Source organism: Choloepus didactylus, chromosome 1 (genome assembly GCF_015220235.1).
Source record: "Choloepus didactylus isolate mChoDid1 chromosome 1, mChoDid1.pri, whole genome shotgun sequence".
Taxonomy (NCBI): Eukaryota; Metazoa; Chordata; class Mammalia; order Pilosa; family Megalonychidae; genus Choloepus; species Choloepus didactylus.
The window spans coordinates 5,417,056-5,441,186 of record NC_051307.1 but is presented as its reverse complement, the minus strand read 5'-3'; the positions used below and the strand labels follow the sequence as shown (position 1 = coordinate 5,441,186).

General features: G+C 59.1%; 1 protein-coding gene across 2 annotated transcripts; it reads right to left on the bottom strand.

The window, feature by feature from the left end:
• Window positions 1-1,219: 1,219 nt before the first annotated feature.
• RIPK4 (receptor interacting serine/threonine kinase 4) lies at window positions 1,220-23,452 on the bottom strand. 2 transcript variants are annotated; one of them, XM_037831433.1, is made up of 8 exons: window positions 23,239-23,452; window positions 14,049-14,340; window positions 11,329-11,477; window positions 9,778-9,827; window positions 7,755-7,913; window positions 7,049-7,152; window positions 5,403-5,667; window positions 1,220-3,707 (listed from the first exon to the last, which is right to left on the bottom strand). In XM_037831433.1, the coding sequence occupies exons 1-8, from the start codon at window positions 23,418-23,420 to the stop codon at window positions 2,530-2,532; spliced, it is 2,379 nt and encodes a 792-aa protein (XP_037687361.1). In that variant the 5' UTR covers window positions 23,421-23,452; the 3' UTR covers window positions 1,220-2,529. The 2 variants fall into 2 exon arrangements, with proteins under 2 accessions (XP_037687361.1, XP_037687364.1); XM_037831436.1 differs by lacking the exon at window positions 23,239-23,452 and adding an exon at window positions 22,891-23,051.
• Between the last annotated feature and the right edge of the window lie 679 nt (window positions 23,453-24,131).

Below are 24,131 nucleotides of genomic sequence, written 5' to 3'. Positions count from 1 at the left end.
ATGCACCCCAGAAAAGGCCAAGCTCTTTTAACCCATCTCTGTGGGTGCAGACCTACTGTGGGTGGGACCTTCTGATTAGGGTGTTCCCATTGAGATGTCACCCAGCCCATTCAAGGTGGGCCTTAATCCTTTACTGGAGCCCTTTATGAGGATAAATGACAGGAAAAGCCCAGAGAGCTTAGAGAAACACCCAGAGAAGCTGAGACAAAAGCCTCTGGGGTTGCTGAGAGAGCTACTGAAGCCAGGAGCTCAAAGCAACAAAACCCAGGAGCGAAGGACCAGCAGATGCCAGCCACATGCCTTCCCGTGTGACAGAGGGGCCCCGGATGCCAGCAGCCTTTCTTCAGAGAAGGTATCGTCCTGTTGATGCCATCATTTGGACATTTCCACAGCCTTAAAACTGTAAATATGTAAATGAATAAACGCCCATTGCAAAAGCCAACCCATTTCTAGTACATTGCATTCCAGATGCTTTAGCAAACCAGAACCTGTAGGAATGTTGCCAAAAATGCACAACTTAACTGAAACCACAGGAAAACGAGACAAAGCTTACACGGAGGGATGGTCCACAAGATAACACTGTTCTTGCCCCAAACATCAAGGTCAAGGAAGTCAAAGGGAGACAGAGGACGACAGGTGAGTCGCCTAAACCCGGCAGGTGACCCTGGACTTGGAAAGTTTGTTGAGGGCTGTTTCTCATTTGGAACTTCATCCAACAGGATCTGTAGATTCAATGGTTGTGCTGTACATTTCCTGACTTGGTGGTGGTCTGGGGCCAGGTAGAGAAGGTGTTTTCAGGAAACATAGACCAACGTGTTTAGAGACAACGGAGTCATCTGCAGCCCACTCTCAGACAGGTAAGGTGGGGATCAGGGTGATGGGTACAACAGGGTTCTACGAATTATTCCTGCAACTTTTCTGTAATTTTAAAATTATTTCAAAGTAAAAAGCTAACAAATGAAAATAAGAATTGTAAATACTAAAAAGAAGTAACTCAGTGACAAAATTCTTCCAAGACTCAACCCCCCTCCGGCGGATCGCACACCTGGAGGAGGGGGGAAACGGGGGTCAGCCGCGGTGTCCCTGCCAGTCTCCTCTCAGGTTAACTCAAAGACGGCCCTTCCAGAAGGCCATCCCCACGCCACCTCTGACTGCCGCCCGCCTCTGGTTTTCAGGACTCAGACTGAGTTCATTTAGAGGAAAAAGGCGACTCACTGGCTTCAAAGAAGTAGAGGTGTACTTTATTGACAACAGGACTTTTTTTGGTCTTTCAGACACTCCACACAATAGTAGCATAACACAGTGACAGCACGGTGTGGCCTATTAAAACATAGCCACTTCCACACAGTCTGGATATTCCCTGTCATGGAAAAGAAACATCCCGCAGACAGATCCACGTTAACATACACGGTATGTCAGCGTCAGCCTCTCGCACGCCGGGCCGGCACGCGCGTGTGCACCGGCCGGGGTCTGCGATGAACTTACTCTAACAGAATTCAGAGGGTGTCACACGGGACACGCATGGCAAGGATGTAAGGGGACCAGACATGCAGACCCTCCCCAAACGGGGCGGGGGTGTCTGCTGGAGCCCACGGGGGGGGGTCACACCCCAGGAGCCAAGGCCCCAAGGCAGAGAGGCCAGGAAACGCCTCGGGGACCCCAAAACACGGCCACGCAGTGCCATCAGCCACCTGACAAAATCGCAAGCTGGAAAGAGACCAAGGAAGTAAGGCAGCTCGTCCAGCTAGATGACAATGTTTTTAGTCCCCAACTGGCTACAGCAGAATCACCACTTTTAACAATTCTTACATATTTGACTGGAATTCAAAAGATGTCCTAAGGGACAAAAAGCAGACGACAGCGAGCAGCACGGCTGGAGTGTGTGGCTGCCAAGGAGGCCTGATTTGAAGAATAAACAAATTCAGATATAAAAAAGCTCCCAAGATTGTTTTTAAATATATGTAACCAACCTTATCACTCTACGCTCCTTCCTCACAGACTACAGAACATCAAGAACCCTGGACGGGCTTAAGACAACAGCTGACATCGTGTTCATCTACAAAAAGATATTTTATAAAATGAGAACACTGCTAACGTTTTCTTAACACAGGATTCTTGGACCGCTGCTGTGCATGGAGACGGAAGACGCGGCCCGTCCGCACCCCCTCTCCCTCCAGGGGTGGCCGTGCCCACGGCAGAGCAGACGCAGTCCCACCCACGGCCTCGTCGCGAGGACCACTGGGAAAAAGGGCACGAGACGACTACGGCCCACCGATGCCTGAGCAGCAGGCCCAGCGGTCGGCGAGGGGTCATCAGCCAACGCCATGCAGGCCCCCGGCCCGCTCCTCAGGCAGCAGCAACCTCGCGAAGCCGGGCCCCTCATTGCCCTCAGTCCCACTCCTCTAATGTCTCGGCAAGTCCCCGATGGACAAGTGCAGCTGAGCAGCGCAGCCCAGTTCTGTCCCCACAGTGGACACTGCCCCGCAACCAGAACCCCGCACAGACCCCCAGGCCCGGTGGGGGGGCGGGCTAGGTCTTGCTCCGGCGCAGGACGGTGGCCTCGGGACCGTGCGGGGCCCCCAGCTGCTGGCCGCCCTGGGCCTGGCAGCTCTGTGGGTGGAGGCGGGCCCCGTGCTGGAGCAGCAGCTCCACCGTCTTGGCGTGCCGGCCCTGGGTGGCCAGGTGCAGGGCGCTGCGCCCAAGGTCATCGGGCAGGTCGAGGAGGTCCGCCCGGAGCAGCGCCTCCACCACCTCCGAGTGCCCGCGGGCGGCAGCCAGGTGCAGCGCCGTCTGGTTGCAGGGCCCCCGCGCCAACATGTCGGCCCGCTCTTCCACCAGCAGCCTGACGGTGGCCAGGTGTCCATTCCGCGAGGCCAGGTGCAGGGCCGTGCAGCCCTCCGCGGTCAGCGCCTCCCTGCCAGCGCCACGGTGCAGCAGCAGCCGCGAGGTGCTCGTGTGGCCCGTCTCGGCGGCCACGTGCAGGGGCGTCTGCCCCAGCCCGGTGCGGAGGCTGACGTCCGAGTGCAGGTCGAGCAGGAGGCGGGCCACGCGGTAGTGGCCGCGCTGTGCGGCCAGATGCAGCGGGGTCCTGCCGTCCAGCGTCTGGGCATCCACGCTCACACCCGGCTGCTTGGCCAGCAGCTTGACGACGGGCAGGTGGCCGCGCCAGGCCGCATAGTGCAGCGGCAGCCAGGCGTCCTTGCTGGGCAGGCCCACGTCCCCACCACGGCGCAGCAGCAGGCGCACGATGCCCTCCTGCCCGTGCTGGCAGGCGATGTGCAGGGGCGTCCGGCCCTCGAAGTCGGCCTCGCAGACGGAGGCGTTCCTCTCCAGCAGCAGCCGCGCGCTGGCCTCGTCCCCGCCCTGGGCCGCGAAGTGCAGGGCCGTCCACTGGTCCTCGTCCTTGGCGCTGACGCTGATCTTGCGGGCCAGCAGCAGCTCCACGACGCCGCGCGCCTTCTTCTCCACGGCCAGGTGCAGGGGGGTGGCGCCCCGCTTGTCGGCCAGGCTGGGGTCAGCGTCGTTGAGCAGCAGCCACTTGACGCACTCCTCCTGGCCCGCCCCCACGGCCAGGTGCAGCAGGCTGGCGCCGCCGTCCAGGACCAGGTCCACGTCCTGCGGCTGCAGGATCTTCATGAGCTTGCCGGTGTCCCCGGACACCACGGCGTCCACCAGCTTCCTCCTCTGCAGCTCTGTCGTGCCGAGATCTGCAGAGAGGAGTGGGGCTCAGAGGGGGCTTCTCACGTTAGGCCCTTCTGGTGTCCCCCAGGGGCTCCAGGCAGGGACACTTGGTGACCCGGGGCTGCCGGGTCACATCCAACCGGAAACCATTTAGGGAATGTCTGGGCTATAGGATTTAATTTTACATCTGAACTGCAATCCCAGTTGGGGACTTGGGGACTACACCTGAGTCTCTTTCCCGGGCTGTTTCTCATTTGGAAAACAAAGACCATCCTCCAAAGACAGATAAAGCTGGGGCCACCAGTGTGTGCTTAGGAATCACAGTGGCTGTTAACCCTCCTTCATTTAAAAATACAAAAATTGAAAAGGCCAGGCTAATCTGAACAAGGCAGGAGGGCAGGAGCCGGCTGCCCGAGAGGCCATGGCTGGCACTTGAGCCACGCCCCGCCCCAGGCTCACTGGCTGCTCCGAGAGGCCACCGAGATGCCAGATGCTCCCGTCCTTGGCACACCACAAAGGACGATCCCACAGCTATCCTCAAAGGATTCCCATTTCAGGATGTCAGCCCAGAGCTCATGAAAGGGTCTACTGAACTTGAAGTCCCCTCGTGCCGTCCGGAGTTCCAAGTCCCCTCACCTCAACCACTCTCAAGGGGACGTACACAGAAAGGTGGGGTGGGGGTGCAACGAAGAGAAGGGAACGGAACATCGAGGCCTGGCGGCTCACCACTGGGCCAGTCGTGCTCAAGACAAGCGAGTGTCAGGTGCACAGGGAATGTTCTCCCTGCATTTTCCCACGGGAGATGGGCTACTCCTTCCAGCTCCTCTCAGTTAGCCCTGCCTTTCTCACCGTCCTCCTCAACCTCATCTCCCTCAGCTTCCAGTCAAAACATCACACTGGACAGATGTTCCTACATCTGGGTCTTGGAAGAAGTGCTTCCTTAACCCAAAATGCACTCTCACCACCCCAACATCCCACCTGAAAAGGACTCCCCTCCGAGGACTGTGCCCACCTCCTCTGGGGCCACAGCCTCTCCGAGCTCCCTAGCAGCTGGAGCGGAGCCGAGCGTGAATGCCCCATTTTCCTCAGGGAGCTGCAGGGACAGCCGTCCTCCAGGGACAGGACAGAACCTCCACCTCCTGTCCCCACCCTTGGCAGCCAGGGAGCCAGAGAGCGCACCACCCCCCTCGCCCAGCACCCGGGGGTGGGGAAACAGTACTCGCTGGAAAGACAGCCTATAAATATTACCATTAGAAAGGCGAGATTGGCTGAGAAGGGCCCCACCCTAAGAGGCAGTTTATATATAAGGGGATTATAACCCCCAAGGACAATCAACCGATGAGAACGCAGGGCCCCAGTAAATGGGAGCCCAGAAAGAAAACGAGGGCACCCACCCCGCACTGTCCAGAGGGAAGCCCAGGGGTGGGGGAGAGGGGTGGGGGTTCAGCTCCTCCCCCTGGTGCCTGGTAGCATATCCCCTCCTCTCATGCTCAGTGACCCCGACAGAGCCCTGGCCAGAACTCGCCTCGGCACTGTGCTCAGTGGGCTGAGCACGCCACCGACACCCAAGATTTATCAGCAAAGAGAGAGAGAAAACAAAGAATTACCGCCAGGACAAGACACGGGACGCCTGATTCTTTTCAGCCGATCTCTGAGCCCGACCCACACCGCCCCCGGTAACCATACTCTTTTCTCAGGGCACGAGAGGGGTCACCACTCACCGCCTGCCGGGGTCTCTCGCTCAAAAGACAGCGACAGGGACCCTCTGGAGGAGAAGGCGGAGTCGACAGAGGAGACCCCCGAGAGCCTCTTGCCGCTGCTGCCCGAGGGGAGCCTGGACTCGGAGGAGCTGCGGCTGAGCTCCTCGGGGCCCTCGAGGGTCTGCGAGATCCCCGAGTCCAGCTGGGACAGCAGCTCCGAGAGGCTGCAGTCGTTGTCGAAGGTCGGGGCCGAGGCCCGCTTCGGGGGTGTGGACGCGGGCACAGCCTGCCGAGATCGGAGGGACCGCTGGTGAGTGAACTGCAACCACCCGGCACCCCCAGGGCCCCGGCAGGGAGGAGCAGATAAAGCCAAAGCGAAGGGGATGGGCAGGGGGCAGAGGGGACCACCCCCAGGCGCCAGGAAGGGCACGGAGAACGGAAGCGGCCGGCAGGAAGGGGCCAGGAACTCAGCCAGGCCTAACCAGCAGGAGGACATTTTAAGAGAAGATGGACCGGATACAAATGGAAAATCCGGCGTCACGCCGTTTGGGGATTTCAGCCGCTCAGCGGTACTGCCTACAGCTTCACCCAGACAGCAGCAGCACTGCAACGGGCTCCCGGAGCATGGAACCCGAGTGGCTGGACCTTGTCCACCCGAGAGGTCCACGTCGAGAAGACCCAAAGGCAGGAGACGGCCCTGGGGCCGTGTGGACGGAGGGCGCAGCCATCCGACTCGGGGTGCATGCCAGTGGGCCCCTTCAAAGGGTCCTGCATGGTGAGCCGCGAGGGGAGCCGACGGCTGGCAAAGGCCCAGAACCTGAGTCGGGCTTCTTGTGGATCTGTGCCCGCTTGCTTCCCGATCCCTCCTCTCCCCAGCGGCACTCGAGGCGGGACCTGCTTTTCCGTGGTTGCCCCGGGCACGTGGCACGTCCTGCCTGTGGCCTTCGGTTCCCTGACGGGCCGGAGCTGGCTCCTACCGTCACCTCCCACGTCACCTTTGTCCCCGGCCCGGGTCCCGCCCCGTTATGTTCAGACCCTGGGTGTGCCGACAGGGTCATCATCACTGACCTTGCACGGGGGGCCCAGGCTCGCCGCCCAATGCCAGCCAGCGCGTCACAAATCTACGGGCCTCGCTTTACAAGTCTGCTGGGGCCTTATCACCCGACAGGCGTTTGTGAATCCTCAGTGTGTCTTACGTAACCCACGTGGCGCTCAACAGCGGAGTAAACCCTCTATGAGCAGTGAAAAAGGGACCAGATGCCCCAGGCAGGGATCAAAGACACCGAGCACCCCACTGCTCAGACCCTGCCCACTCCCCAACGGTGGGCTGCAGCCACCCCCGTGGTCTGAAAAGCATCCAGTGTTGCGCGAGCATCACGTTATTCAGGGCAACGGCAGAAAGGAGAAGAGGGAAAGACGCAGTCGGGCAGGAAGCAAGCCCAGAGCCACCCGTCTGGTAGAACCAGCCCTTGTGGCGCTGTGTGCGGATCTCCACAGATCTAAGTGGATCTCCGTGGATCTCTGGGGCGCGCCCTGTCCAGGCAGCCAGCGTGAAGCCAACAAGCAAGACTGGAGGCTCCGGACTCTGCCCTGCCTCGGCCCAGGCCAGCAGGGGCCTCTAGAAAGGAGGGGAACTGGGCTTGGACCCCCAGCCGGACCCCAGTCACCTCACTCCTCAGCTCCGGGGGGTTTCTTGTGTCTAGATCCTGTGGTGTTTCTTTCACCTCATCCTCAGGTTTCTCACACAGGTCCTCCGTTTCAGCCGTGATTTCTTTGGGGAGAAAACAAATAGTGTGTCACTTGGTCACTTCCACATAAATTCTACATAAACAACCGACCTCAGACAGCAGCTGGGGGGCCCCGAAGCCTCTGCGAGTCTCCTGTGGGCTGAGCCCCCCATGCACCCCCAGGGGCCTCCGTGCGGCCAATCGCCAGCCACAGCAGGGGCTCCCACGGCACCTCATCAGGGTCTCACGAGCTCCAAGTAGGAGCCCATTTTTTAATTTCCCAGAGAAGCCTGCTCAGGGGTGTCCCACCTGGGGGACGTGTGAACAAGGCAGCCACACGTGGACCATGCCATCCTCCCTACGCCAGCGGCTTTAAACGTAATCGTCAGTTTCAGCGGGATCAGGGTTGACTTTCCAGAAGGGCAAGGAAGGCCCTCAGGCCACCCGCCTCCCAGGAGCTGCACCCCGGGTGCCGTCCTCCATGTCCCTGCTCCGAGAGGCAGGGTCCCTGTAGGGGCCTGGGCCGGCCCACTCAGGGACCCCATCCAGCGCCACCCTCCTGGATGCTCCCTGCCAGGCTCCAGCCGGTTCCGGGGTCCCCGGTGTTGGGAGCCCTCTGCGGGGCGGACGCAGACGCGGCCCTCACCGTGGAAGGTGGGCCGCTCGCGCGGGTCGTCATGCCAGCACCGCTGCACGAGGCGGAGCAGGGTGCTGCAGGCACGGGGCCGGGGCCGGCAGACGGGCGGCAGCTCGGGGCGGTGGCCCTTCACCACCTTCACCATGATGTGCAGGATGTTCTTCTCGTCTGGAAGGGCAGGGCAGGGCGCGGGTCACCATGGCTCCAGGGAGACGCCCGGGAAGCCCCCAGCCCTGGGGAAACACACAGCTGCCCGGACCCCTCCTCTCGGGGGCACGAGCTCTCTCCTTCCAGGTTGTGGAAACCACTCCTGGGAGGGTTACGGTTTGCCAGATGATCAGTGTGTCCTAACGTGGGGCAGATCTTTCTGGGCATCTGTTTCCCTCCAAGGAAAAGCAGGTTTGGTGGAGAGAAATAGCTGATGAACCCCACCTGCCAAGCAAGCCAGAACCCAGGAACCCCGCCCCTGCGTTCCTCTCCCCAGCTGCAGGCCCCCGCTGGCCTCTTCAGGGAGTGGCCAGACCCACCGCATCCAGGAGCCTGTCCTGCTCGGGGACTCAGGTCTAGAATGGGCAAAGTGGGGCCTTTCCCCCCAGTTTGCTCTTGGGGCCCCAGATGGCTGGAGCTCGTGAAGAAGCTGGAAGGAAAGCAGGGCCTGCAGTGGGGGACCTGGAGCCAGAAGGCACGGCCAGCAGCCCCAGCACCAGCCATGGCCATCTCGGGGTGTGGACACCAGCCACATCCTGGTTGTGAGCATCTGGGAGGCAGCAAGTGCCAGCCGTGTGCAAGAGACGGCTGTCACCGATAAGCGGCAGGCACACATGAGCGGCACTATCAGCGGCCACCAGCCAAGGTTAAAACCTGAATGGGGAGAACCAGGCTGACCCCACAGGGGCCAGACTCCTTTCCCTCTCGACCTAAAACCACAGTGTCCATCAAGCTGAGCGCTGGGCGTCCTGCCCCCACCACCCCCCACCCCCACAACTGCACCCAGCTCCCAGCACACCCACGGGAGAGGAACTCTCCAGAAGCAGACAGACATGGATTGGCAGGTGTGGGGAGCTAGCCCACAGTCCCCAACAGCGGCTGGGATTCTACCCTCATGTTTTGTCCCAGTTTCCCGTTAAAACTTAAGCAACAATCTGAAGTATTAAGATCCTGCTGCTATGACAACTGAGAATTCTAACACCCAACAGGCCTCTAATTAAAATGAAAACAAACTAAATGACTGGGATATTTTCTTCCACCAAGCACAGAAGAAAACTCTGCTGAGACACTTTGTGCTGCTGCCCCGAACCCCCTATCCACCAGGCTACAAAGGGTGAGGGTGCTTCACCGACTCCAGCAGACAATCTAGGGTCTGCCTGCAAGCTGCCACGGCAGACAGAACACGCCGCGCGTGGCCCCCAGAGCAGGCAGCGAGCAGGGGTGGGCAGGGCTCGCGGGCGGCGAGAGGTGCAGCCGTAACCCCGTCCTTTCCAGCAGGACTCACAAGTTGTCCAGAGGCTCCGATGGCTGCATCCTGCCCGGCCCGCGCTCTACACACAGGGTGCCAGTCTACACCAGTGCGCGCCCCCTGGCCTCAGGCCCACTCGTCAGTGTCGAGCTGCAGCTTTAGGCATTTTGGGCCCCACGAAAGAACATCATGAGGGGCCCAGAAAGGCCCCCAGAAGCAAAGGGAATCTTTCCCCAATGAAGTTGATGAGCGCTAGGTTTTTACAACAAATGACGTCAAGCTATTAAAACTTTGAGGAAAAACTAATCTACAGTGAGAAAAGTCAGAACTGTGTCCGGAAAGAGGAGAGGACATCTGCCAACATCCATCGCACAGAACCCTCCGCTCTGCGCCTTTCCCCGCGGGCAAACGATGCCCCAGGAGGGCCTGGTCAGGTGGCCGGCGTCTGCCTCACAGGCCCCAGGCAGCACCCACCCAGGGGCAGGTGAGTGGCAGGTGCCACCTGAGGGCAGAGGTGCATGATGAGCCTGCCCGCCACACTCCAGGAGAGGGCACTGCTCGGAGGGGGACACCCACCTGCAAAGGGCTTCTTCTGCGTGAGCACACCCCAGACGACGATGGCGAAGCTGGAAGAGAAGCAGGCTCATCAGGCTGGCGGGAGCGGCTCCCCAGATCCCGCAGAGAGCCCCCACACACGGCCAGCCGGCCGGCAAACAAAACCCACCCCGTTTTTAAAAACAGATAGCAATGACCCCACGACACCTTTCAGGCATTTTAAAAAGGAAAAACGCTCTTATCACAGAACGCATCGCACACCGAGAGCGCAGCTGTTAAATCACAGACGTCTTGCCAACTGAGCTCTGACTCCCCACTGTGAGTGCCCCAAAGAGGGTTCCCGCATAACTGGATGAACGGACAGACAACTCGGGTCACCTCCCCTCTGCTATGACTCAGTTCCTTGAAGACAAAGCTCAAAATGCTTTTTTGTGCTTTATCTGACGTGCACACTGAGAATTCTGAGGTTAAAGAAAATGCACAGAAAACTTTAGGAGGCCATCCGGCAGAATGCCCCCAAATCCTTTGTCTGGCTGTTACAAATAACATATATTTTAATAATCACTCTGCATTATACCAAAAAAGAGCTTAATCTGATTTAAAAACAAAACAAAAAACAAGAGTCCAAAAAGCAAGCTACCAAGCACTGAGTTGCCAGCAGCTGTTTACAGCTGTTTATATAGAAGCAAGCATTTTCCATTTAAAATTAATTGAAAGCTGCAGTTCAAAAGTTGAAAGTCTTAGCTCTGAAATAAATAACAGCCTCTCTGATTTTCCCCAGACTCTGCAAGCTGGAACTAGTCCCCAAGGGCCAGCCGGGGAGCAGCTTGGCTGGGCACGATGATTACCGCCAAGCCAGTAGGGCAGGACGCCTGCGAGGTGAGTGGGTAGAGCTTGGCTGACTCGGGCTTAGGGTCAGTGAAGGAGGGTGAGGCAGGAGCATTGGGGGGGCCAAGTGCAGGTGCCCCCCACCCCCTGTTCCTCCTCCAGGAAGTCCTGAGTGATTGAGAGTGATCAAGAGTGACAGAGAGTGATCAAGAGTGATTGAGAGTGATCCAGACTACCGCAGGTGGAAGAGGCAGGGACCCAAAGGACCTGGGGACGGTCCTCCAGGTACTAAGATAAAAAAACTGACATTAGTTTCTGAACAGCCTCTGCTAAGCCTGTGTCCCCACCAGGGGTAAGAGGTGTCCGAAGTGTGAGCTGCTGGACCGGAGGACAGTGTTTGGAGAGGCGGAATCACCGCACGTGTGCAAACATGTGGGTTTTTCCAGCAGACAGACACTAAAAGCCACGTTTGTCCAACATCAGAGCTTTCGCAGGGCGGGAGCTGGCCAGGCTGGCTGCAGAGCCGGCTCCAACTGGCAGCCCCGGCAACCTTCTGCTCTGCATCCACACAGGAGAGAAACATCTCTCGTGTCCCTGGGTCACCTGGACCCACCGGCTAAGGCACCCCAGTCCCAACAAGCACACATGCCCCTTTGCTTGGACCAAACCCCACGCCTGCCGGGCACCGAGGATCATCTCCCAGAGCCGCCGCCCGGGCGTGAGGCAGCAGCGCCCCCCACACACCTGTACACGTCGTGCTTGGTGTCGAACAGCCGGCTCTTCTCCCGGATGCGCTCTGGGGGCAGGTAGGCGATGGTGCCAAACAGGCCGTCCATGCTGAGGTCGTGCGAGTGTGAGAGCCCGTTGCACTTGGCCAGCCCAAAGTCAGAGATCTGCAACACACAGTCAGGGGTGGCTGTCAGCACCCCCGGGAGGGCCATGGGCATCGGCGAGAAGCAGCTCTGGAGCACCCGCCCAACGCGGCACCCACAGCCTGGCCCGGAGCGTCCGTGGTCCAGGCCACAGATGAGAATCAGGGCTGCGGCAGGGGCACCTGCAGGCCCACACCTGTACGGGCCCTACCTGCATGTCACCTGGCAGTCCTGCCCCCATGCCTCTGCAGGGAGGCAGAGATGGCTTAGGAGGAGCGAGGCCCAAAGCTACCAAGGTGGCACGTGTGACCGACAAGGAGAAGCTCATGCTTTAAGGAAGGGATCCACGGGGAGCAAGAACTCGAGGAGAACCGAGCCCTGACTTCTGTAAGGCATAGGGCTGTGGGTGCCAGCCCAGGTGATATAAAGGTGGTGGCTAAGGAAAGGAGGTGACGAAAAGCCAGGGCCTGCGTGACGGTCTGGTTAGGCAACCAGCCAGCTGGGGGGTGGGGTGAGGGCAGGCAAGTGGCAGCAAGGTCTTTAAAGGGAAACAGCCCCAGAAGCCTTTAGAACAGGCACACACCACGCGGCCTGGCCTGGCTCGCTGGCGGCTCTCCCGGCGGCATTCCACCGCAAGGTCCAAGAAGCGTCTGCCCCTGCCTGGGAAGGGCCCCGGACACGCCAGCTCCAGGACTCGCTACACGGCCCCCTCCAGGGAACCACAGGTGCCCTGATAAAGTCAGGCTCCCCCGCCGCCCGACGTGTGAAGTCTGCCCTGACTCCCGCCGTGCCTTGGCTCCCCCCTCTCCTGCTTCCCCTGGGACCCCCGAAGCCGGCCAGGGCAGTGCGCCTGGGATCCAGCCACTACTCGCCAATGTGATCACAGTCAGGGCCCCCTTCACTCTCCTTGGAGGCGAATGGATTCTAAGCCTTTTCACGGACTCCTGGGCCCCTCCTCTAGCACACCTGTGCGGTGACAGGAAACGGGCTGACTCAGGTGTTTAATCCCCTGCTGGCCAGGCCACAGGAGTCAACCAGCCAGCGTCACCCCAGCTGAGCTGCAGGATTTGTAACTGCTGACCCCATCCTTGGGGGGGGTCGGTGGGGGTGGGGGGCACAGGTGAGGCACCTTTCCGGGACCCCCACTCCCTGTTCTCAGGCCTCCGAGCCGCAGCAGCGAAGAAACCCCCACCCCAGGTAAGGAAACTGCTAATGTCCAGAACAGAACCATCGCCCGGGCGCTGCAAATCTGTAAGGCAGCCAGAGCTGGAGAGGAGCCGTGGGGTGGGACACTGACAACGAGCTCAGAAACTCTGCACAGCTCAGGCCGCTGTAGTTCACAGAGGAAGACGGAGGGGGTGGCGGGACCTTCCCCACATGCACAGCCTTCCTGAGCACGTCCAGGGGCCACAGCCTGAGCCGAGCACTGACCCCTCAGCACCCCACCCCCAGGGACAGAGCTGGGCAGGGCCAAGCACCAGGGACTGCTCCCCAGGACAATTAAGGAAGATGTCCCCGTGGGCCCTATTAGGAGAGGGGCCGGGGCAGCAGGAAGGGAACGAGCAGAGAGGAAAAGGCTGGAGCCGCACCCCCCTCCCCAGCTGGCTGCACCTGGTGCTCATTTAACACCGGACCCCCAAGGAAAGTCCTTTCCCGGCAGCCACCTCCTATTAAGATGGCATTTCTGCGGCCCCCAAAGATGCAGCCTCTATTCCAAGCAAACCTCCTGATCCCCCTCTACATTAGAACCCCCCCCGGCTTCTCTGGGGCTTTCTCCACCTGAGGCTCTTCTCCAGCCTGTACCCCCCACTCCTGACACCAGGAAAGTCCAACCCCCTGAAGATCCAGTACACCCCCCCCACCACACACACGGGGCTGCCTCGAGGCTCCACTCATGCAACCATGTACTCCACGAGCACACGGCTGTGGGAAGCCACACCTGTGGGCAGCAAGGTCAGGTGGGAAAATCAAGGGTCTGGAGGCAGCAGAACCCAGTCTGACCTCTGCCCTACTGATGCAATTGCTCGGCCAGCCCTCGGAGCTACAATTTGCTGGAACACTCTACCTCTCCACTTTCCTATGCAGAGAAAGGTCAAACAATCCCCCTCTCTCCTCAACACCCGGCAGCCTCTGATTCAGAGAACCCCCCATCCCCACCCACCCCCACCCCTGAAACCCCAAGCGAAACACATCCCCGAACCTCGTAACCCAGCGTCCCACACGGAGACGGCTCAGCCATGGTCTGATTTCTAGCCCTGATTCCACGAGGCCTTCACGAAGACCACCGTCCACAGCCTCCTCTTCCGGGTGCCCAGAATCTAAGGTCACGTGCCAGGGTTCTGAGGTGTGACCCCAGTATTCATAAGGGTCTGCCCTCCAACCCGTTCTGTGGTGTTGACACCGACCATGACAGGACTAGGGATTCCCGGCATCTTACGCCGAGGAAGGCCTTTGGCCGACAGCTCTGCCGGCCCCACAGGGAGCCTCTCCGCTCTGCCTCGCCCGGGACTGCAGGCTCCACGCCGCAGTGACTTCACCCCGAAGCCCCAGCACCCGAGCCCCCTGCAGCCCGGGCACCGCCCCAGCCAGCACCTTGACGTGGTAGTGGGCGTCCAGCAGGATGTTCGCGGGCTTGAGGTCCAGGTGCAGGAGGGGCGGGGACATGCAGTGCAGGAAGTTCATGCCCACGGCCGTCTCGTGGACGACGCGCAGGCGCAGCTCCCAGGGCAGCGGCTCTGAGGCCAGCAGCCTCTCCAGGGAGCCCGTCTCCATGTACTCCATGACGAGGCCCACCGGCTCCCGGCAGATGCCGTACACGGGCAGAATATAGCGGAACTTGGCCATTTCCATCTTCTTGGCTTCTTCCAGAAGCTCCATGCGCTCCCTGAAACAAGTTCAAAGACACAAGAAACATCCTGTGACCGTGGCAACCCCGGCCAGGTGACAACCAGCTCCAGCGAGTGGAGAAACTTCCTAAAACGCACACGCACGTGGCGCTCACCTCAGCGTCACAAAACTAAATTCCAGGCCTTTCCAAGGGCTTCCGTCCTAAAGCTATTCAAGCACGCCCGTGCCTCACGAGGAGAGAACGTTCCCCCTTATCCAAACACCTGCAGGCACTGAGACAACACTCACCTGCGTCGTGGGGCTGACAACCCCTTCTCTTGGAAGTGGCAACTGGTTTTCTATCCTAGGAACCCTACCTGCCTCTGTGTCTAAGTCCAACACCTCAGCCAGCCCAGTTGTTCCCGAACCCAAACTCACACTTCAGTTACTGGAACAACATCAGTCCAAAGCAGGGCTCTGCAAACTAAAGCCGGGGCCTGAATCGAGGCTGCTCCCTGCTTTTGCAAATAAAGTTTTACTGGAAGATAGCCCCCTCCATTCACCTACATAGAGAACGTGGCTGTTTAGGGGACAACCGCAGAGCCGAGAGGCTGCCACAGAGACCATCTGGCTTGCACAGCCATAAATACTCACTCTGGCCCCCGGCCTGCGGTCACTCCCGAAAGCCCCCGGTGTATTTCCAGGTAAGAACCCCAGTGCAGAGCTGCACCTGCACTAGGGGTCAGAAGTCTCAGAGCACATCCAGAAACCAGGCTCACCTCTGCGAGGGCGCGTTTCCCAAGTGTACAACTAGGACAGCGGCTTTCAGACGTGACCGCAGTGGACACCACCCAGAGCTGGCTGAAACGCAGCCTCCCGGGTCCCACTCCTTGGGAACCTGGTTCCCTTGTTCTGGGCTGGGGCTGTGGAATCTGCTTTCCCAGCAGCTCCCCTGGAGGAAACATCTAGAACCACGCCAGGGAGATGCTGACCTACTCCGGCAGGGAACCAGGCACATCAGTGCAGTGCACGTAGGCCAGGAGGGCGTCTCCGTGGAGCCCCCCCCAGAGCGCAGCCCCAACAAGCTGGTTCCCGGCCTGGGGGTGCTTCCAGGAACTGGGGCACAGCCTGCCTCTTTGGGGCAATGCAGTCCCCGATGCCTGCTACGCAGCAGCCGCTAGGAAACCCCTGGGCACTGACCACCGTCCTAGGCTACAGGGGAATCCAAAACCGTACCAGCAAAGCGACACCACTTTGCCATCTCCTCTGAGACTAAACCACACCCTGGAGAAGGCCCCGGGGAGGACAGGGGGCAAGGTGGCCGGCCCCTGCGTGAGCAGTTCAGCAAGAGCCTCTGAGCGAAGCCACTCGCCGTGTGCAGATCACAAGGGAGACTCGCACCCGGCGCTCTGCATTGGGGAAGACACTGTCTCTGACCGCCCCAGCCCAGCCCTGCAGCTGGGTACCAAGCCACACGCATGGGGGCACACACCGGGATCCCAGGGGTCACAGCGGCTCTTCCCAGGAGGGGCACGGGGCAATGCCTGCAGCCGCTTTCGGATGTCACAGTGAGGGGATCAAGGGTGCAGAGACCAGGGCCGGTGCCCGACAGCTGACATCGCCCAGGGGGGCCCCCACATAGAGGACCCATCCCAAAACGTCCAAAGGGCCGAGTCTGAGAACGCCGGTGTCAACTGAGCTAACGCATCTTCAGCCGGATTTAAAATAAACTGTCATAGTCTGCAATCGCCAACTTAGGTACCACTGGCACTTACTTTATCTTTATTTTAAACCACTTCTCATTAAACCTCACTTGTCAGCAAACGAGCGGAGCATTGGCTACACAGCAGAATTTATGACAACAGAACCCTCTCCCCTGCCTTTATGACGTTTACCTTCTGGGTGGGGGACACATGGGCAATTACCCCCAAAACAGGTGCATCAGAAAAGCCAAGGCCTTTGAAGGGACAGTTCAGGGATGTGTGGGAATAAGGGGAGCCCAGTTTGGGGGGGGAAGAGCAGCAGGGAAGGGCTCTGGGGGCTCCCAGAGAAGCCGGCCACTGCACAGGTGTGCGGCTGAAGACTCGGGGCTGGGGTCCCCGAGTGGAGCGGGCAGCACCTGCTGCAGCTGAGGCAGCCACAAACCTGGCTCATCCAAGGACTGGAAGGTCACCAGGTGGGGCAGGGGCTGGCCGTGTGAAGGACTTGGATTTGATCCTGGGTGAAGGTTTCCAAACAGGAGATGACCCAGTCAATGTGGATTTGGACTGCTGTGTGGGGAACGTGGGTGGGAGGTGAGGGCAGTGGAAGGAGAAGGGGGCATCGGGCAGGAGGCTCCGGCCGGGTCCAAGGGGCTCGGTGGCTGGATGGGGAGGGGGGCAGGGGACGCGTGACATTTTTGGAGGGTGACTGGACATGGCAGGATAGAGAAGCAGCAAGGGTGACCCCTGAGCTTTTTACTGAGTCTTGGGGAGGTGCCGTTTGGGGAAGTGGGAGCACTGCAGGAGGAGCAGATGGTGGGGAGCGAGGAGTCAAGAGTTGGGTTCTGCACAAGCCCCAGGAGCAAGGAATCCTGCCCATCTTGGAAACAATGAAAGCAAGCATCAGGAATGAATCGTTCAACTACTCTAAAATAAAAAAAGTGGCTTGCTTTCTTAGCTGTTTGGTCAAGTGACGAGTGAATGGAAAGCAAGAACCCAGAAGATGCAGAACCAGGCCTGTGGGGTCCCTCAGGAAGAGCGCCGACGGGGCCTGGGCTAGGCTGAAGAGCTGCTCCCCACTCCCCCACCCCCAGTGGGGAACCCTGGGCACGTCAGGTCCGGTGCCCCCTTCCTGCAGCCGTGGCACCAGGCTGGGTGACAGGACCACACCCAGAAGCCCCGTTGCCCTGTGGGGCGACCCAGGCACAGAACCGCCAACCCCAAACCAGACCAGTTTGCTGCTCTCGGACATCTGCAAAATAGGGCAAGTGCAGGGGCTGGACAGCAACTTCAAGTACTACTTAAAATGCAATTGGTCAGTTAGGAGAAAGAAAATGCCCACGTGTCTCCCTCCTCCTCCTCCTGGGAAGACACACACATGGCTAAGGATGCACCTTTGTTAAAGACTGGCACCCGTGCAGCCACCTCTTCTAGCAACAGCTGCAGTCGCTGCTGCATGTGGGACTCAGGACCCAGTACATTGTATTAAAAATTGTTTTGGCTGTTACTTGGGAAGCTAAGTATAGAATCACCCAATGACCCAGGAGCCCCAGGTACATACCCAAAACAGAAACAGGACATATATGGGCACAGCCATGCTCAGAGCAGACTTTAGTTAATAACATAATTATAATAATATCGGTTCATCAATCATAACAAATGTACCAATTAATGCAAAATGTTAATAATAGAGAAAGGGGGGAGGGGTACTCTGTAATATCTCCTGTTTTTGGTAAACCTTTAACTACTCTAATAAAGAATCAGTTTTATGATTTATATTGGTTTCCCATTGCTTTTATTTTCGTAAACACAAACCAAGCAGCCAGCTCGCCCTGCCCACACAGGGGTGGGTGTGGCCTTGTGAGCACCGTGCCCAGGGGGACGCGTGTCCCTCCGGGAGTCACCGGGCACCCCCTCCCCAGCCAGGCCGGGAGGCGTGGCCACCAGTGGGGACGGCTTTCCCACTCCAAACACACTCTGGGAGTGAACCCTCTGAGCCAAACCTGACCGATAACAAACACATATTCTGGGAACGGAATCAATTAAAGGAGGGCAGATGAGCTAATTAAATGGGATCTCTGCAAATCCACGGGGCGTGCGGGGAGCCCGGGTGACGGAGCTCAGGGCCTGCACCGCACCCGGCGGCAGCGTGTCACTCCTCCAGCGCGGGTCCAGCAAGTTCTCGGGCTCTCCCCCGCCCCGGGCCCTTTTCCATAGAACAGAGACCCCATTTACCTTATTAAAAATTTGAAAAAAAAAAAAAAAAAAATCACTGTAGTTGGCTCCCAACGCCAGGCGGGCGCAGCAGAGCCGCTCGCAGGGGGCGCGGCAAAAACCCCCCAATTCGCTGAGCTTTTCAGGACATTTCCTCGAGAAAAGTCAACTCTCTTGGTACAGAAGGGTCAAAATCGCCCTCTTCGTGACAGCTCCGTCTGCAGACCGGGCCAGCCCCTCTCGCTGACCCACGAAGGGGTGCCCGCCCCCCACCCCAACCGCATGGGGAGGGAGAGGCAGCCCACCGTTGCCAGGACAATCGGCGCGAGGTGCCTCGGGGCACCTGCCAGGCAGTTGGGTGGTGACCTCGCCTGCCGGTATTGATATTTGTTCGGACTGACAGATACTTACAGAAAATTGTCATTCCGTTTATTATTTAATAACCACTGAGCCAAATGAAAGGCCCATCCTTTGGCCTCTTTCTTCAACAGCTCCGTGCCCGCACACCTGGGGTACCCCTGCACCCTCTGGGGCGCCCAGGGGCAGTCCTGACTTTAGGACTGATCAGATCAGGTTGCAGGTTTTGCATTTCAATAAGCCTGAGATGGGCCTTCTCCAGGAGCAGCAAGAAAAGGCATTTCTGATCCTCAGGACTTAAAAGTGCCCCGTGTATAAAGGAAACCGCCAATTGTTTTCTGTCAGTGACAATTATTCCTTAACAACAACAAAAACTCCTTCCTCTAAGCAGTGGTTCTGGTTTGGGTTGCTGACCACACAGAAGGAGCTGCAGCTTTATCTTCACGACTGTTACAGGAACCGGAAAGATTTGCAAACGGCGCTGGGGGAGGGGGAGGACCAGTGAACACCCTGCAGCCAAGCCTTAGGTCCGGCTGCACCCTCCCCAGGGTGCTTTCCTGCTGTACCGCGTGAAATGCACGTTTCCGGGCCTCAGGACTCACTGACATCAGTCCTGATTCAAACAATGTGCAAATGGTGACGTGCTAAGGCACAGATGCAAACTAGGCAAATTTTCAGTCGGGGTGACGTCACTAAAACGGCTGCTGCTTTGCTTATCAGGGAAAGGGCTCCCAGTTCTGCTCCTGCACAGGAGCCGAAGACAGCGCCCCGGGCCCCTCTGAGTGCCAGCTGGAGGATATCTGGCCATCAGTGAGGCTGGGGTGCACTTTTTAAAGCTCTTAATAGGATTTACAGTAACTCAGTTCTCTCCTCGTTTAGGGCTGGATGAAGCGGATGTCCCCAACCCCAGGAAGGTGTCAGAGCCGGGAAAACGATCAGAAACATCATCACACCACTGGCTCCTGGAAGATGCTTTCTGAACATGCCTCCAGGGTTCTCCCGGCGAGGTCAGAAGCTCCCGAGAGGCAGTTTCCCTTTCTGGAACCATTTCTTTTGGAAAGACAAAGAACCTGGGGCCCTGGGGACACGGGGAAGCCGTAAAACACGGGCGGTGGGAAAAGAGGGGCAGGGCGAGCTGGCTTGGGGTTCAGTAACAAAGCGTCCAGGAGAGGCCTGGGAACCACCTGCGGGCAAACACAGCGGGGAGAGCGTTTTAGTTTGTCAGCCAATGCCTCTCAGCTAGGGCTTTCGCTAGGGAGCCTCGGAGGGGTTCCCACACTGCTATTTTTAAACCCGACAAGCCATGGGCTTGTCCACCCGACGGCCCTGCAGGGCTCTGTAGCTGCAAACCCCGGGTTTGCTCAGGCGAAGCTCGTGGGCCAGTCCTGACTAGCCTGGCGCAGTCGCTGCTCCCCGGGGTGCCGACGCCTGCCCGGGACTTTGTTATTCTGTTTCCTCTTGGCCAGGAAGGGGGAGGGGGGGAGGGAATCAGGCCTTTGGGTTTGCTTTGTTGTCTCCTGTTACAGGCTCCATCCCAGCCCCCCGAGACCCACTATGGAAGGGCAGCCAGACATCCCAAAGCCACCAGACCAGCCCCCTCCAAGGCAATCAGGCCCCCCAGGGCACCCTAGGGGCTAGTCGCTGATGGACTACCCGAAGGCGCCCCTGGCCGGGTTTCTCTGCCACCGGAGGAGCCACGAGGGGTGCCTGAGGGATGGGGAACCCCACCTGCACAGAAATGCAGGCTCCCATGGGTGCGGGGAACCAGGGGCTGCCTCGGCCTCACAGGCGGCCTCAGGGCAATGTCAGGGAGCCAGCAGACCCCCGTCCGCCTTGAGGCACGAGCAGGACGCCTGTGTAACACGGGGACGGCCACGAACGACTCCGCTCTCTCACCGTGCTCTGGGAGGCGGACTAACCGGGGAAGCGCCGCGGCAGGGGTGGGGGGGACACCCCTCAAACAGGAGACATGACTTAGCTGACCATGGGCTGGGGGCTCGGCAGCGGGCCTGCACCCAGGACCCCTAAGAAAATCCTATTCCGCACTCCAGGGAATGCCTTGCAAATAGAGGGTGGGCTTGGGAGGCAGCTCATCAAACCAGCACTAAGGCCAAGCCACCAAAAAGCTGGCACGGCAGGTGGCAAGACGACTCTGCCAAGGTCCAGATGCAGCCTTGCAAGACTGAGCAGACAGGGCACCATTCCCAAGAGAGCCGCAGACCGAGGGCAGCCAATAATTAACCAAAGGAGTCCTTCCGAACAGAGAGCAGGGCTGAGACCATCTCGGAGGGAGAAGCCAACCCCTGCTGCCCGGTGGCGCTCCCTCTGGGCTGCCCTGCCCGGCAAGCTGCAGGCGAGACACTTCCTGCTGAGCGATGCTGACCTCCCCTGCTCCGCCCAGGACAAGCCACCACCTGCCGGGCCCAGGCAGGGCAGGAAAGGCTTCCAGGTAAAGACAAAACACTTTTCAACCTGGCGCTGCACTAGCCCAAGTGGCCCGCCTCAAGTGGAGAAATCCTCCTTCTAAGCAGGCCACCCAGAGAAGATTCTAAGGTTGCAGGTGGGTGAGAGCCTGGGGAAGCGCTCGTTGACTCTGTCCCCCCAACACAAGACACGGGTGTTAAAACCTTCACTGGTGAATAAAGCAACTTCGATTAGCAGATTCCACCAGAGAAACGCCCTCCAGAGCCTGGAAATGCCCCTTTGTGGGGGGCTTCCCTCTTAGAAAGTAAACCCCGGCTGGCATGCCAAGTGGTTTTAGATTTCCACAAAATAACTGCCTGCGCCCCTCCCGGCCCGAGAGATTCCCAGGACCGGCGAGGGGAGGGAGAGTTTGCCCGGCCCCGGCACGCACCTCACCTCAGAGCTAGTAATATTTTTACGGCATTTGTCGTCATATACTAAAGTTTCCAAAAAACACAGAGTTTGAGGCTGACAGCAAAAAGCACCCGACTGCTCGACCCTGTAATCTCCTCGCCAGGGATGAAGCCAGGGCGCCTGGTTTGTACCAGCTCCTGCGCAGCGGGGCGTTTTCTCACGGCCAAAGCAGCAAGGTGGGGGGGGGGGTGTCTTTTCTTACGCCACGGCCCTGAGTCTGCAGGCTGTGGCAGCAAAGCCACCATCACTCTGTGTACCCCTCCCAGCCACCCGGAGATAAACATCACCACCAATCTACCGGGGAAAATACGGGGTGCAGCGGCCCCCTCACGCAGGAAGCCATGAGATTCACAACCAGGTCTCTGGGACAGCAAAAGCTAAACAGGGGTTTCTTGTCTTTCTTTTTTTTTTTTTTAATTCAGTTTTATTGAGATATATTCGCCTACCATACAATCACCCATGGTGTACAATCAACTGTTCACAGTACCATCATGTAGTTGTGCATTCATCACCCCCAATCTATTTTTGAACACTTTTCTTATACCAGAAAGAATCAGAATAAGAATAAAAAATAAAAATAAGAAAGAACACCCAATTCATCCCCCCCCCATTCCACTCTATTTTTCATTTAGTTTTTGTCCCCATTTTTCTACTCATCCAACCATACTGGATAAAGGGAATGCAATCCACAATATTTTCACAATCACACTTAAACGGGTTTAAAAAAAGCAGCTTTTCTGAGTCTGTGTGTCCCCTCACCCTATAACGGTGTCTTCCATGGAGAACCCCAATAAAATATAACTTGCATGTAGAATACAAAGCTCCATAAAGGATAAGCAGTAAAAATGTGCTAATCTGAAACTTACATATAAATTACTAATACTCAACAGGAAACAATAACTTAAAAAAAAAAAAAAAAAAGCTGTCCAAGACCCCCTTTCCTACCCCCTAAATTATGCACATATCGCAACCGACCCACCGACATTAACAGGGCGGCTTTGCGTCCTTTCCGACTATCTTCATTAACGTGAGCGCCCAGGGCCGCCGGGGGCGGGTTCCGTCCCGGCTTCTAAACGGGGAAAGTGGGGTGCGGGCGAGCCCCGAGGCGGGAGGGTTGATGCTAGACCCCCTCCCCAGAAGCCCAGCCTCTAAATGAACTCCCTCGGAAAGGAGCGTGCGCGCGGGGAAGCGCCGGGCCCAAGACCCCCGGGCCCCTGCCCGCCCCCGGGAAGGCCCAAGGCCAGGCCCGAGCCCTGGAGCGCCCAGAAGCAAGTGCCCGGCGCCCGGGAGGCCTCGCCCGGGCCGGGCCGGTGCTTCCGACCGAAATAATTACCACCTTCCACCAGTTTGTGCTCCAACGTCAATTACTGAGTCGAACGGAGTCGAACTACACTCACAAAGCCCGGACCCCACACGGCAATTTCCCAAAGCCCGCGCCGACCGCAGCGCGCAGATGGCACCTGGGCGGCCGGGCGCGCCTCGGAGGGGCGGGTCCGCGGGAACTCCAGGGCCACCGGGGCAGGGCAGGCCCGGGGAAGCTCAGGAAGCCCCGCAGGCCCCTGACGGCGTCTCGGGGCCACGCGGCGCCCCAGCCCCTCCGAAGACGCGGGCGGTCGGGAGCCCCGAAGTGCGCGAGGAGACGCCAAGCCCGCCACCCCCTTCCGCGGGGGGCGCCCCGCCCCGCCTCGCGCTTCTGTTTGCGCCCGGCAGGTAAGCCAGGTGCAGAGGCGCCGCACCCCCGGCACCCCACTCCCGCCGCCGCTCCAGACCCGGCCCCGGCGCCGCGGCGCCCCGCCCGGCCCGCTGACCTGTCGTCGACGTGCAGGCTCGGCGAGCACTTGATGGCGAGCCACGTCTTCCAGTGGACGTGGCGCACCTTGTACACCTGCCCGAAGCCGCCCGAGCCGACCTTCTCCCAGCCCGCGAACTCGCCCGCGTCGAAGGTGCGCAGCAGCCCCAGGGCCCACGGGCTCCCGCCCGCCGCCTCCATCTCGCGCGTCTCGCCGCCGCCCCGCGCTCCGCGGCCGGCCAGGTGCTCAGGTGCGCGCCCCGCCCCGCGCGCGACGTCACTTCCGCCGCGCGCCCCGCCCCGCCCCGCCCCCGGCGCGCGCCCCGCGGGGGCCTCGACCCCAGCAGACCCACCGCTGGTCGCGCGGGGCAGTGCGTCCTCCCCGGGGGTGGCCCGGGCGCGAGAAGGACCCGGCGCCGCGCGGGACAGCCGGCTTGCCCTTTAATTTTGTGGACGTAATTGTAGATGCACATGCAGTTGTAAGAAGTACACGCTGTGCCCCGTCTTTCCCAAGGGTAACGTTTGCAAAACTGAAATACTCTCTCACCACCAGCATCTGGACTTGGAAACAATTCACAGGTCCTTTTCAGTTGTCCCCCGTTTTGCTGGTACTCGTTTCCGGGTGTGTATTACGTTCTATACAAGCTGTCACCTGTGCAGGTGTGTGTACCCACCATCAGGCTCAAGACACTGCACAGTTCCACCCCCCAAGGATCCGTCCCTGGGCCCTTTTATAACCACATCTTCCCCACCCACACCCACCCCCAGCCAGGCCCCACCAGACCCTCCCTGCCCCAGGCCCTGACAACTACTAATCTTTCCTCCATGTCTAGAATTTTGTCACTTCAAAAATGCAATGTCAGTGGCATCACACGTGTGTAGCCTTAGGGACTGGCTTTATTTGCTCAGCGC